At 38.3% G+C, this 13,173-nt stretch overlaps 1 protein-coding gene across 1 annotated transcript in view; it reads right to left on the minus strand.

Moving 5' to 3' along the window:
• Positions 1-13,173, minus strand: part of LOC130071368 (FERM and PDZ domain-containing protein 2-like) — a 33,465-nt gene that overhangs the window by 19,007 nt on the left and 1,285 nt on the right. The window contains exons 2-7 of the mRNA XM_056236115.1: positions 11,221-11,342; positions 10,969-11,132; positions 5,900-5,965; positions 5,011-5,184; positions 1,149-1,218; positions 962-1,031 (exon numbers count right to left, since the gene is read on the minus strand). Coding sequence (XP_056092090.1) covers positions 962-1,031; positions 1,149-1,218; positions 5,011-5,184; positions 5,900-5,965; positions 10,969-11,132; positions 11,221-11,341 — 665 coding nt within the window. The 5' untranslated portion in view covers position 11,342. The remainder of the gene's footprint in view (positions 1-961; positions 1,032-1,148; positions 1,219-5,010; positions 5,185-5,899; positions 5,966-10,968; positions 11,133-11,220; positions 11,343-13,173) is intronic.

Below are 13,173 nucleotides of genomic sequence, written 5' to 3' on the forward strand. Positions count from 1 at the left end.
CCAACATCCCTTAAAATATCTTCTTTTGTGTTCAGTAGAAGAAAGAAACTCATACAGGTTAAAGTCCTTTAGTCAAAACAACTTGAGGGTGTGTAAATAATGACAAAATTTTCATTTTTGGGCGAACAATCCCTTTAACATTACTTAATTACATTAGTTAATGATGAAAAACACTTCTAAAAGCATCAATTTAATGTTCATTTCAACATTTAGTAATACATTAGTAAAAAACACTAGCAATAAATGTTATTTAATGGACCTGAGCTCACATGAACTAAAACAAAGTTGTATTTTTATTAACTAACATTAACAAAGATTAATAAATACTGTAACAAATGTATTTTTAGTTAATGATAATTAATGCATTAACCAATGCTTATTTTTTTTATGGTGTAACAAATTATTTCCTCATCTTATTTAAATTAGAGACAGGAATAAATAAATGCACATAAGCTCAATTAAATCTTAAACGTCAACATAAAATGAAAATTGATACACATTCTTGGTCTAACTGTGTAATTCATCAGTGCAAATCACTTAAAATTAAATAAACTTGGTCTTCATTATCTTTTATCAAAATGGTTCTGGAAATGGCAACTTTCCTTGAATTATGTCACGAAACTCCTCCCATCCAACAATCATTCTGATCTCCCACTTTCCATGATCCAGTCAATAGGCTTTATGCACAGCTGCACTACTTCCTGAATTTCAGCCAGCTCCTTTGTTTCCTGTCTGCCATTATTGGACAAACTGACTAATCCAGGTGTGCCTGGCCTCAGTAACAATAATCAGATACACCTGGATTAATCAGTTTGTCCAATAATGGCAGACAGGAAACAAAGGAGCTGGCTGAAATTCAGGAAGTAGTGCAGCTGTGCATAAAGCCTATTCCCAATGGATAAAATTCCTGCCTTACTTTTGTTTTACATGATGTGAAATGGATGAGTTGAGTGCTACTCACTTGCTGAAGTCTGCTGGCGATGGTGTGCTGTTCCCTTTCAGAGGCCAAACTGAGTTCTGACAGGAAGCACCTAATGGACATAAAGGCGGTTATACGACAGTGTTTGCCCTCTTTTAAGAGTAACGCCACTTGGTGAGGTTATTTAAAAAACTTCAGTTGATCAAATAATGACTTTTGAGAAACATACCCCGAAGTCTTTCTCTAACCATCTGGCTTCGGTCTATGAGATGAGCAGAATCATTTGGGCTTTTTTCAGCCTAGAAAACAAAAACAAAAAACAGTGCTCAGCAACTATTATTGTTAAGTAATGGCAGATCCGTATTCAAAAGGAGAAGTATTCATAGATTGTTTTAAAATATTTCCATTACAAACACTAAAATATGTAAGATAAACAGAACTTTTAGAGAACCTACACTCAAAAAAATATTCCAGCTGGTTTTTAAGATTTGCAATTGTATAGTAAAATTCCATCAAATTCAATTGAATAATCCTTACATATTATTCATATTATCGATTAAGAATTTTAAATGAGTAAAATTAAATTGTTCGTATTCATAAATTAAAAAAAATTAAAATTTATGAAGCGAATCACATAAACGGAAATGGTCCATTCCCTTCTTCCATTAAAATTTATACAAAATGTTTTAATCTTTATTTTAAATTCTTAAATGCACTGAATATGCACCCAACGTGGTGCATATGGTGTAACGTGGTGTAACGTGTAAGCAGGGACAAAGAGAGGTGTGAATGTAGTTGCAGAAGTATTTATTGAAAATGAAAACAAAGATAATGGAACAAGAACAGGAAGAGGAACAAGAACAGGAACAGGAACAAGAACAGGAAGAGGAACAAGAACAGGAACAGGAAGAGGAACAGGAAAAGAAACAGGAAGATGAACAGGAAGAGGAACAGGAACAGGAACATGAACAGGAAGAGGAACAGGAACAAGAACAGGAACAGGAAGATGAACAGAAAGAGGAACAGGAAGAGGAACAAGAACAGGAACAGGAAGAGGAACAGGAAGAGGAACAAGAACAGGAACAGGAACAGGAAGAGGAACAGGAAGAGGAACAAGAACAGGAAGATGAAGATGAACAGGAAGAGGAACAGGAAGATGAACAGGAAGAGGAACAGGAAGAGGAACAGGAAGAGGAACAGGAACAGGAAGAGGAACAGGCAGATGAACAGGAAGAGGAACAGGAAGAGGAACAGGAACAGGAAGAGGAACAGGCAGATGAACAGAAAGAGGAACAGGAAGAGGAACAAGAACAGGAAGAGGAACAGGAAGAGGAACAGGAACAAGAACAGGAAGAGGAACAGGAGGAGGAACAAGAACAGGAAGAGGAACAGGAAGAGGAACAGGAACAAGAACAGAAAGAGGAACAGGAAGAGGAACAAGAACAGGAAGAGGAACAGGAAGAGGAACAGGAACAAGAACAGGAAGAGGAACAGGAGGAGGAACAAGAACAGGAGCAAGAACAGGAAGATGAACAGGAAGAGGAACAGGAACAAGAACAGGAACAGGCAGATGAACAGAAAGAGGAACAGGAAGAGGAACAAGAACAGGAAGAGGAACAGGAAGAGGAACAGGAACAGGAACAAGAACAGGAAGAGGAACAAGAACAAGAACAGGGAGATGAACAGGAAGAGGAACAGGAAGAGGAAGAGGAACAGGAAGATGAACAGGAGGAGGAACAGGAAGAGGAACAGGAAGAGGAACAATAACAGGAACAATAACAGGAACAAGAACAGGAACAAGAACAGGAACAGGAAGATGAACAGGAAGATGAACAGGAGGAGGAAGAAGAAGAGGAACAGGAAGAGGAACAAGAACAAGAACAGGAACAAGAACAGGAACAGGAAGATGAACAGGAAGAGGAACAGGAAGATGAACAGGAAGAGGAACAGGAAGAGGAACAAGAACAAGAACAGGAACAGGAACAGGAAGATGAACAGGAAGAGGAACAGGAGGAGGAACAGGAACAGGAGGAGGAACAGGAACAGGAAGAAGAAGAGGAAGATGAACAGGAAGAGGAACAGGAAGTATAATAGAAGAACAGGAACAGCTTCACACAACGTACAAAGTGAACAACCGACAAACCAAGACTGAAACAATTGGGTATATATACACTCAAAGGGAGATTGGCAAACAAGACACACCTGGGAACAATCAGGAACTAATCAACTAAAAAAACTACAAAGGACTACAAAACATGGAGCAAGACAGAAAATAACATAAAAGTCCAGGAACACAGAAGACGGGAACACAGGTTGGAATCATCACACACTTGTAGTGTACTTCAAATCTTAAAAGTATATAATATTACTTATAGTATATAATTTAATATATTGATGAACCAAAAGGACTTTTAAAATGTGAACTTTGTAATAATGTCAAATAATTTTTTTTTTAAAAGTGCATTTTGAATTATTATGTTTTAATAATCTTTTGTTGTGCTTTAAAGAAGTACATCCATTTTGATGTGTTGACTAACATACTAAAGCACGTGTAAAGTATTTGATTATAATTTTAACTCTATTGTGTTATTTGATATTACACTTACACAGTTAATATATTTTAAATGTACTAAAATGCAACTTTATCATTACAAAAGTGAGATTACAATACATTTAAATACACGACATACAAGTTTCACTAGAAATAGCCTAACATTAAAGTATATTTTAGTTGACCATAAATGTCAGCATTCAGCAGTACACTATAGTAACCATATTTCAAAGACAAGAGAATTAATTATGAAATTACATATACAGATGTAGGCTACTTAAGTGGGTCATTTTCAACTCATTGCATTTAATATACATTTTAAACTATAATACATTTCCATTTAATTGTAAATAATTTGCAATTAAGTGTCTGAAAACATTGTTTCAGTGCTAGCTGGTAATCTAATGTTTTCATGCTGTATTAAAGGGTTAGTTCACCCAAAAATGAAAGTGATGTCATTAATGACTCTCCCTCATGTCGTCCCAAGCCCGTCAGACCTCCGTTCATCTTCAGGACACAGTTTAAGATATTTTAGATTTAGTCCGAGAGCTTTCTGTCCCTCCTTTGGAAATGTATGTCCGGTATACTGTCCTTGTCCAGAAAGGAAATAAAGACATCATCAAAGTAGTCCATGTGACATCAGTGGGTTAGTTAGAATGTGTTGAAGCATCGAAAATACATTTTGGTCCAAAAATAACAAAAACTAGGACTTTATTCAGCATTGTATTGTCTTCCGGTTCTGTTGTGGATCCGCGTTCAGTGCCACTGCTGACGTAAGACGCTGCTGATGTGTGTCTGGTGTGTGTGTGTGTGTGTGTATTCTGGTTCTGTTGTGGATCCGCGTTCAGTGCCGCTGCTGACGTAAGACGCTGCTGACGTGTGTCTGGTGTGTGTGTGTGTGTGTGTGTGTGTATTCTGGTTCTGTTGTGGATCCGCGTTCAGTGCCGCCGCTGACGTAAGACGCTGCTGACGTGTGTCTGGTGTGTCTGGTGTGTGTGTGTGTGTGTATTCTGGTTCTGTTGTGGATCCGCGTTCAGTGCCGCTGCTGACGTAAGACGCTGCTGATGTGTGTCTGGTGTGTGTGTGTGTGTGTGTATTCTGGTTCTGTTGTGGATCCGCGTTCAGTGCCGCTGCTGACGTAAGACGCTGCTGACGTGTGTCTGGTGCGTCCGTGTATTCGGGTTCAAATAAATATGCCTGGGCAAAAAAATGCTGAATAAAGTCGTAGTTTTTGTTATTTTTGGACCAAAATGTATTTTTGATGCTTCAACACATTCTAACTAACCCACTGATGTCACATGGACTACTTTGATGATGTCTTTATTTCCTTTCTGGACAAGGACTGTATACCGTACATACATTTCCAAAGGAGGGACAGAAAGCTCTCGGACTAAATCTAAAATATCTTAAACTGTGTTCCGAAGATGAACGGAGGTCTTACGGGCTTGGGACGACATGAGGGTGAGTCATTAATGACATAATTTTCATTTTTGGGTGAACTAAAACTTTAAATGTTTAAATCACTGTAGATCGGCGTTACCTGCAGCACATCCTCGGCCATCTGTCTGATGGCTCTCTCTGGCCGGGGCAGGACAGCAGTCTTATGGTGATGTTCACACGTCTCCAGCAACGTCAGGAGGTTCACCCGTTTGTGAGCCACGTCCTCGCACATGCTCAATAAAAGGCTGTTCAGGTCGTCGCTGAGCTGGACAGGCTAACGGGAGACGGGGTGCAATAAGTGTTCAAGGAGTTTTACAAGTGTTCGAAGAAGTAGAAAACTAATAAACTCTTAACGTTAGCTAGTTTTGATCATTGATACATATAAATGCTAATTTTAAGAGGGATTCCTTACATCAAAAAGAGTTAAATTTGATTTGATGTTGACGTTACCCTCTGGTATTCCTCAAGGTCACACTTGTGATCATCGGCGAACAAAACAGACTGAACATAATAAGCTGAATTAAAAAAAAAAGGAAAGAAAAATAATGTACTAATGTTTGTTTTAATAATATTTATTCTTTAATATTTTGTATTTTGATGGGATTTCAAGCAGATTGGTGTCATCTGGTGGGAGAAATAAGGAAACCATACGTAATAGGGCTGTGTATTCCCAAGATGCCTATATGAGTATTTCAGACATAATTAATAGGTTCACATTTGGATATATATTTAGACATTATCAAAGAGTACTTCATCGTGGCTGATTGTACCTAATAAATTGCACTTTATTTTCATACCTTTTTGTATTTCCCAATTTATTTAATTTTTGGTAGTCATTTTTGACTGTGAAGATCCCAAGTGTGACGATTTTTATAGTCCATTTCTATTTCTATTAATGTCCAGATCCATTCCAAAAATTTAATTTAAAATTAAATTTAAATCTAAAATGACCAAAGACCACCAGATAATTGTGAAGAAGAGGAACCCACCTGATTTTGTGGAAGTTGATAATCTACTGCCCAGTAGAGAGTCATGCCTAGTGAGTAAACCACCATCTATAATCAGAGCAAACAAATGCTAAATTCTTTGCCATAAAACATGCTTCAAAAAAAGTGCATCTTCTACTTCACTTCAGAATGAAAATTTCCTGATAATTTACTCACCCCCATGTCATCCAAGATATTCATGTCTTTCTTTCTTCAGTCAAAAGAAATTAAGGTTTTTGAGGAAAACATCAGGATTTTTCTCCATACAATGGACTTCAATGGGGTCCAACAGTTTGAAGGTCCTATTGCAGTTTCAGTGCGGCTTCAATGAGCTCTACACGATCCCAGCCGAGGAATAAGAGTCTTATCTAGCCAAACCATTTGTCATTTTCTTAAAAAACAAAACATTTATATACTTTTTGACCACAAATGCTCGTCTTGCACTAGCTGTAATCACGTTGAAAGGTCACAATTGGCCCTTCAACCTGTCAGTCCCCAAATTAGGGGTGTAACGATACACAAACCTGACGGTTCGGTTCGTCCCACGGTTTTGAGGTCTCGGTTCGGTTCGGTTCATTTCGGTGGGGTGGGGGGGTTAAAGCTGCAGTCCATAACTTTTTTAAGTAAAAAATAATCCAAAATAATTATATTAAAAAAAACTTATTCTGCCAGTGGTCAAAACTATCTGCTTGCCATAGCTAGATTCAAAACGGTTAGCTTGTAATAATGTTTTTATTCCAGTGGTACTGGTGGGTTTCCGCAGGAAATTCGAGCATGTCTTTGCGTCATTACGTCATACCCGTACACATAAAGAAGGAGTTTCGGCTAGCCGGCTATACTGCGCGTGACGAGATGTTTAGATGTATAGGCTTTTCTCGCAGCACTTTACATAATTAAACTTATGGCATCCAGAAAGATCCAGACAACAATCATCAGTGTCAACTGGAGATTCAGCAGTTATAAAACCCAAAAGACTTCGTACTTCGGATTTGAGGTGGCTAGAGAAAGAGAAAGAAACCGTCTCATGCGAACACAAGGATTTAAACATCGGCGGGGCTTTTGAAAAGTGCGTGAACTCCGTGTTTTGAAGGGGTTCAAAACGGAAGAAGAGACGGCTTTTTTCTGCTGAACGAGTAAGACATTTCAATAGTTCAATCGTGTAACAGTACGTTTTCTTAATTCACACAGTTATGGAGTTTCCTTTGTTGTGCCTTTCTCGTTTTGCTATTATGGAGAATATGAATTCTGAACTACACAGGTAACCATAAAACACATTAAATTTAACATTAGTCAGACTGATCTCATGAAATGGCGTATGTATGACACGCTAATTCGTATTTCCATTTTTGGCGTGCTATCAACACGCATAATCGCTTTTCAGCGTGTTTATCAACGCCTTTGACTTAACGTTATATTACTGTATTATGTATATATAAATATATGACCTACCCCAACCCCGTCCCTAAACCTACCCGTCACTGGGGTTAATACCATTTATGAGTCTTCTCCTACCATCCTAGGAAAAGAAATATCGCTCCACAGATGTAGATATAGATTTTGCTTCGTTTTGCTCGGACATTTAACGGCGTACACATACACGCGGAATCAGTCGGACATTTAATGGCGTAGACATACACGCGGATAGCTAAAAATGCGTATAGATAACACGCCACTTGACTTGAAAGTGGCGTGTATGTTTACGCAAAGTCATGATGTCATGTTGCATTAGTCACGCAATGCTGATGTGATGTTGTTAACATGAACAATTTGAGAACAAAGTAGGCTATAATTTGCACGGTTGCTGTAAATCGCGTTGATTAAATCTAACGAAGCTTATCATGTCGAATGCTTTTCCCCCCTTAGTTGGTCAGAACAAAAATGGATGTTACTTACTTGTTCAGAAGACATTTTCTTATGAAAATTCTTATGTTGGTCAAACTTTCAAAAAGTGAATCTGTGATTCTGTATGACAGTATCCACACAGCGCGGTGACTGACAGCACCACTCGCCTCAAAGCACTGTGTTCATTCGCGCTGTTTCATGCCGATTTACAACCCACGTAAAGATGATAATTCCGCGAATCACTGCAGTTACAGATTTCGAACAGAGAGATGGCGACAAAGAGGAAAAGCTACGGACTGCAGCTTTAAAAAAGCTAAAATTGCTTTTATTTTTTATTAAACAGTGCTTTAATTAACAAATTGTGTCCTTGTCTTTAAATTAATTCAATTACAAGGAAACGTTTCTCAAGGATAACAAAATTATCTGCTAATGCTGTAAACTACAGCCCTTACTTGCACATTACTATAACATTAAAGCTTAACAACAGAGCCTAGATTTTTTGCCTAAATGATATAATAATAATCAACACTCAAATAACAAATTGTATGAAAACATGTAAACTGCACATAAGGCAATTTTTGCATTAACATGTTTTTACTCTAATTTGTTATTGTTATATAATAATTTACAGTTGCTGTTATTTTCATGACAACTATTTTAAACATACATTAAATAATCAAGATATCATAAACAGGTTAAGTAAAATATAATATATAGGCTAATATATAGCATTTATTTAGTGAAAGAGTTAGCAAACCAGCAAGCTGTGGACCCTGAATGACTTGCCTGAGGTAAATATAAAGCTATGTGAAAAACTAAGCGTTTTATGACGTATTTCCGCTGTTGAAACACTGATTGAGTGTTTACACGAGTTATGGTGCCTTTCAGTAAGTATACTGTATCTTTCAACATACCTTCGGGTGTCCATTCATGTTTATTCTGTAACTGAGGAAGAGATGATCGCGCTCCGTCCGCGCTGCCGCATGCATTCAGTGACATCTGTCACGCCACATCTAAGAGCGCCAAAACGGCATTTATTGTTTGCATTTCGTGATCAAATGGACATAATTTGAAAGATTACACCTTGCTTATTATCAAAAGTAACAAAACACTGAGCTTATTGCGATTATTTGTGGTTAATGGTGGTTAGGCAACAGCCCTGTATTCGTTGTGTACACATAACACATGAGGTGCAATGAGCCGGGGCTGGGCGGGGCAGCAGGGGGCGGGGCGTGTTCGGTTCGCCATGAGAGTATCGCGATACGTATCGTGGGTGGTGTTGTATCGCGGTTTTTCGGTTCGGTTCAAATATCGTTACTTACACCCCTAGTCCCCATTGAAGTCACTATATAAAGAAAAATCCTGGAATGTTTTCCTCAAAAAACCTTAATTTATTTTCGACTGAAGAAAGAAAGATATAAACAGATGATGTGGGGGTGAGTAAATTATCAGGAAATTTTATTTCTGAAGTGAACTAATCCTTTGAAGGGTTAGTTCACCCAAAAACTTTGGGTTTCGAGTGCGCAACCCCCCCCCCCCCCCCCCAAATATCAATCTCCAACGCGCATTCACGAGAGCACCTGGAGTCACATGGATTACTCTAAAATGTGTCTTTACAGGCTTTCTGGGGCGTGAATGTGGTAGTTGAGTAGCTGTCAATGGAGGGACAGAAAGCTCTCAGATTTCAACATAAAGATCTTCATTTGTGTTCTGAAGATGAAAGAAAGTCTTACGGGTTTGGAAAGACATGAGCGTGAGTAATTAATGAGAGGATTTTCGGGTGAACTGAGCCTTTAAGACACTGACCACTCCTTCTCTTAAAGGTTGTATCAGCGATTTCAGGCCCAAAAAAGGCCCAAACATAAACGATCACATTAATCTAATCTTTCCTAACGATCCGCTAGCTGCCCGCTCCATAAGCAGGCCATCAAAAAAACACGTCTCTGTAGGCAGCCTATAGGCTATGAGATCTGCACACAAAACAATTGGGTTCACCAACCACTCAAAACCAAAATAAATAGCGTTCCAACCAATCACCGACAGGGGGTGTGTGTTGCGCTCGTGCACAGCTGAAGAAGAAGCCAGCGTCTATCAACGAACCCATGTCAGTGATTGGTTGGAACTATTTATTTTGGTTTTGAGTGGTGAACCCAATACGCTGATTTCACGCAGCCGCCATTTTGAAATTGCTCCGGTGGCAAGAAAACCGGAAGTGTCGCTTTTAATCATAGGAGAGTCGCGAATGCGATGGCGTATTGTTGTGTTTAATGTAGAAATTAGTTATTCTAAAAATTTACATACATTTCTTTCATACTTTAGACTATATACAGTTAAAATTCATTTATAAATAAAATTAATTTTCTATATATAATTCATAAAACGTAAAAAAAGAAGCAGGAACAAACTATATACATATCCTATATTGGATATAAACATCCAATAGTGTAAATCGCGGCAGCAGCTTCAGGTTGGTAGTCCAAGACATTGTTGTTTATCTGTACTTCCGGGGTTCTTCCAGCCTGGTTAAAACCAGACCATTCTCAGTTGTAACTGAGTTATGGTCTGGCAAAAAGCGTCATAGACAAATCATTTCCAGAGAGGCGTCACCAACGGACGTCGCGGATAGACCTAAACCCAATCAGAGCGATGAAGGAGATGACGTATGCAGAGCGGCGGAGAAACATCTCCGAGTGTTGTTCTTTGCTCGGTTTTTAACAAAAAGGAAACGTTCAAATGGCTTAAAACAGACGCGATAGCTGATTGGAACGAGTGATGTTCGACGGCGGCATCCATCTTTGTAATGTAGGCTACAAAATCTGCTTCAAAATCCCAGCGCTGTCGTCATCGTGTAAAGCCCGCCCCAACGCTTCTGATTGGTGCCGCGATTTCGACGGATTGGAAATGGGCTTGAATGAGCTCTTTGCCAGACTAACTTTCAGAGCAAATCTACATTTGCCGGAAGTTGTCTGGGTTTTCCCAGGCTAGGGTTCTTCCCACCGGAGCCTCGCTTTCGATTTCAAAATGGCGGCTGCGTGAAATCAGCGTACTGTTTTTGTGTGCAGATCTCAGAGCCTAGGCTGCAGAGACGCGTTTTTTTGACGGCCTGCTTATGGGGCGGGCAGCTAGCGGATCGTTAGGAAAGATTAGATGAATGTGATCATTTATGTTTGGGCCTAAAATCCCTGATACAACCTTTAACATTCAGCAAGAAGGTCAGTAGGCCAACTCACCTTCTCCGTGGCCTGTCTCCTGGGGGAAGTGTTGCTCTGTGACAGTTCTGGGGAAGTGAAGGATCCCACGGCCTCAGATCGGCCACAGGTCTTGAAGGCAATCCTGCCGACTGCAGAAAGGAGCATGGAGCCGGGGCTGATGACACAGCACATGTTACCAGGATCTAGATAAAGGGAAGGAGGTACAATGGTGACAGATTGTGTTGGCAATGATGGATAAGAGCATGAAAAAGAGTTGAAAGAGCGTTCTACCTTTACTGGAGATGTCTATCAAGACTTCTGCAGCCCCTAGGAGGAGAGCCCAGACCTCGTCCTCCTCCAGAGGTGCTCCTCGTGACTCCAGCACCTCCGCCAGGGTCACAAACATGCTCATTCTGCCAGACGCAAAACACACACAAGCACATTACAATAGCACACACACACATGCATGAAAAGGTTGAGTTGGATTTCATAACTGGTCTTCCCTCCCTACCTACACTTTAGCATACTTTTAAAAAGAGTATGGAATAATACACTTTAAAAGTGTGAACTGAATGTAATTTTTACAGACACTTAATTGCATGTTATTTACAATTGAATGAAAATGTGTTTTAGTTTAAATTCATATTAAATGCAATTAGTTGAACTTAAGAGTGCTTTTTTGATCTTTATATGTTATTACATATTTACTTTTATGGCAATTTAGCATTTATGGCAAACTAAAATATACTTAAATGCCATTTCTGTTGTAAATTGTATGTCATGGTTATTTTATTTACTACATTATTTACATTTATTTTAGCTACACATTTGATGAAGTTGAAATTTAGTATATTAAATTTAAATGCAATATCAAATAACACACTACAGTTAAATCATAATCAAGTCATTTTTAAATCAAGTTTTATAATCAAGTATGTGCTTTAGTCTGTTTGTCAACACATGAAGATAAGTGTACTTCTCTAGTAAAGCATGACAAAAGATTATCAAACTTACACTGTAAAAAAAGGTGGCTGCCTTAAATTTTTAAGTAAAATCAACTTGGATGTTTAAGTCATTTCAACTTAAATTACATCAAACTGACTACTTTCTGACTCTTGTATAACATAAAAAAAGTAAAAAAAATGATGAACTTTTTTGATAAGTTAAAGCAATGTCATAACTTATTGATCATATAGCCTACTTTTTTACAGTGTAACGAGTCAAAATATACTTTGACATTATTACAGAGTTCACTTTTTAAAGGTGTACTTATGAAACAGTCAGTTTTCTTTTTTTAAATATACTTTTAAGATTTGAACTAGCTTACTACAAAGTACATATTCAACTCAACAAAGCCTTGGATTTCATAACTGTTTTTCCCTTGTTTGGCAAGAAACACCTTCAATCTTTTCTTTAGACTCCAGGTTCTTTGACTCGTAATGCCAATTAACTTTTGAAGACATCGTTAGCCTAGGGTTTTACATACCCTTTCCACCCTTGAGAACATTACAAAATTTGTTCACATATCATTGTGTTTTACTTGCAGACTATCTTTCTTGGCTGTTGCTTATTTGAAGGTCCCATTTAGATCCCATTTAATGACCAATGTATGCAGAAATCCATGGAAAATCCACATTAATTGTATACTTTTTCCTCAAGTACTCCCTTCCATAAGCTAGCAACATATTTGAGTACCATTTTGAGTGTCCATATGAAAGTCAATGGGGTCCAAAACAACACTGGACCCCGTTGACTTTCATTTTTTAGAGAAAAAGCATGGACACATGTTTAAGCATTTTCTTTTGTGTTACACATTAGGAATGACAAGAGTGTGAGCATATTATGACAGAATTTTCATTTTTGAATGAAATGTCCCTTTGATTGCAGATGACTGCAACCTAAACTTTAAAAGGTCCATCATTACACTACATGTAACCTTCATTGCATTTGCATTTGCGCAAGCTATGATTAGCGAAAGCACAGTCTCCAGCAAACCTCTTTACTAAAGGAGTTAAATGAGGGAAATACCTCGCTTGCATAGAACGTAAGAAAGCACTAAACACTGCACATCTTCTCTTCATCATGTCAGTCTCGCTTTTGCACACTTGCATGCAAGACTTCTCCAGTAATTGGCTTTGACAGAGGTGGATTTGCTCTAATGTGTCTTCTAACTCAAGTTAAAGCACCATAAAAATGCTAATTAAAAGACAGTTGTCATTGACATCCATGCTGTATGTTACAAGA

The sequence above is a fragment of the Rhinichthys klamathensis genome, unplaced genomic scaffold (assembly GCF_029890125.1).
Source record: "Rhinichthys klamathensis goyatoka isolate OS25496 unplaced genomic scaffold, OSU_Roscu_1.1 h1tg000438l_1, whole genome shotgun sequence".
NCBI lineage: Eukaryota > Metazoa > Chordata > Actinopteri > Cypriniformes > Leuciscidae > Rhinichthys > Rhinichthys klamathensis.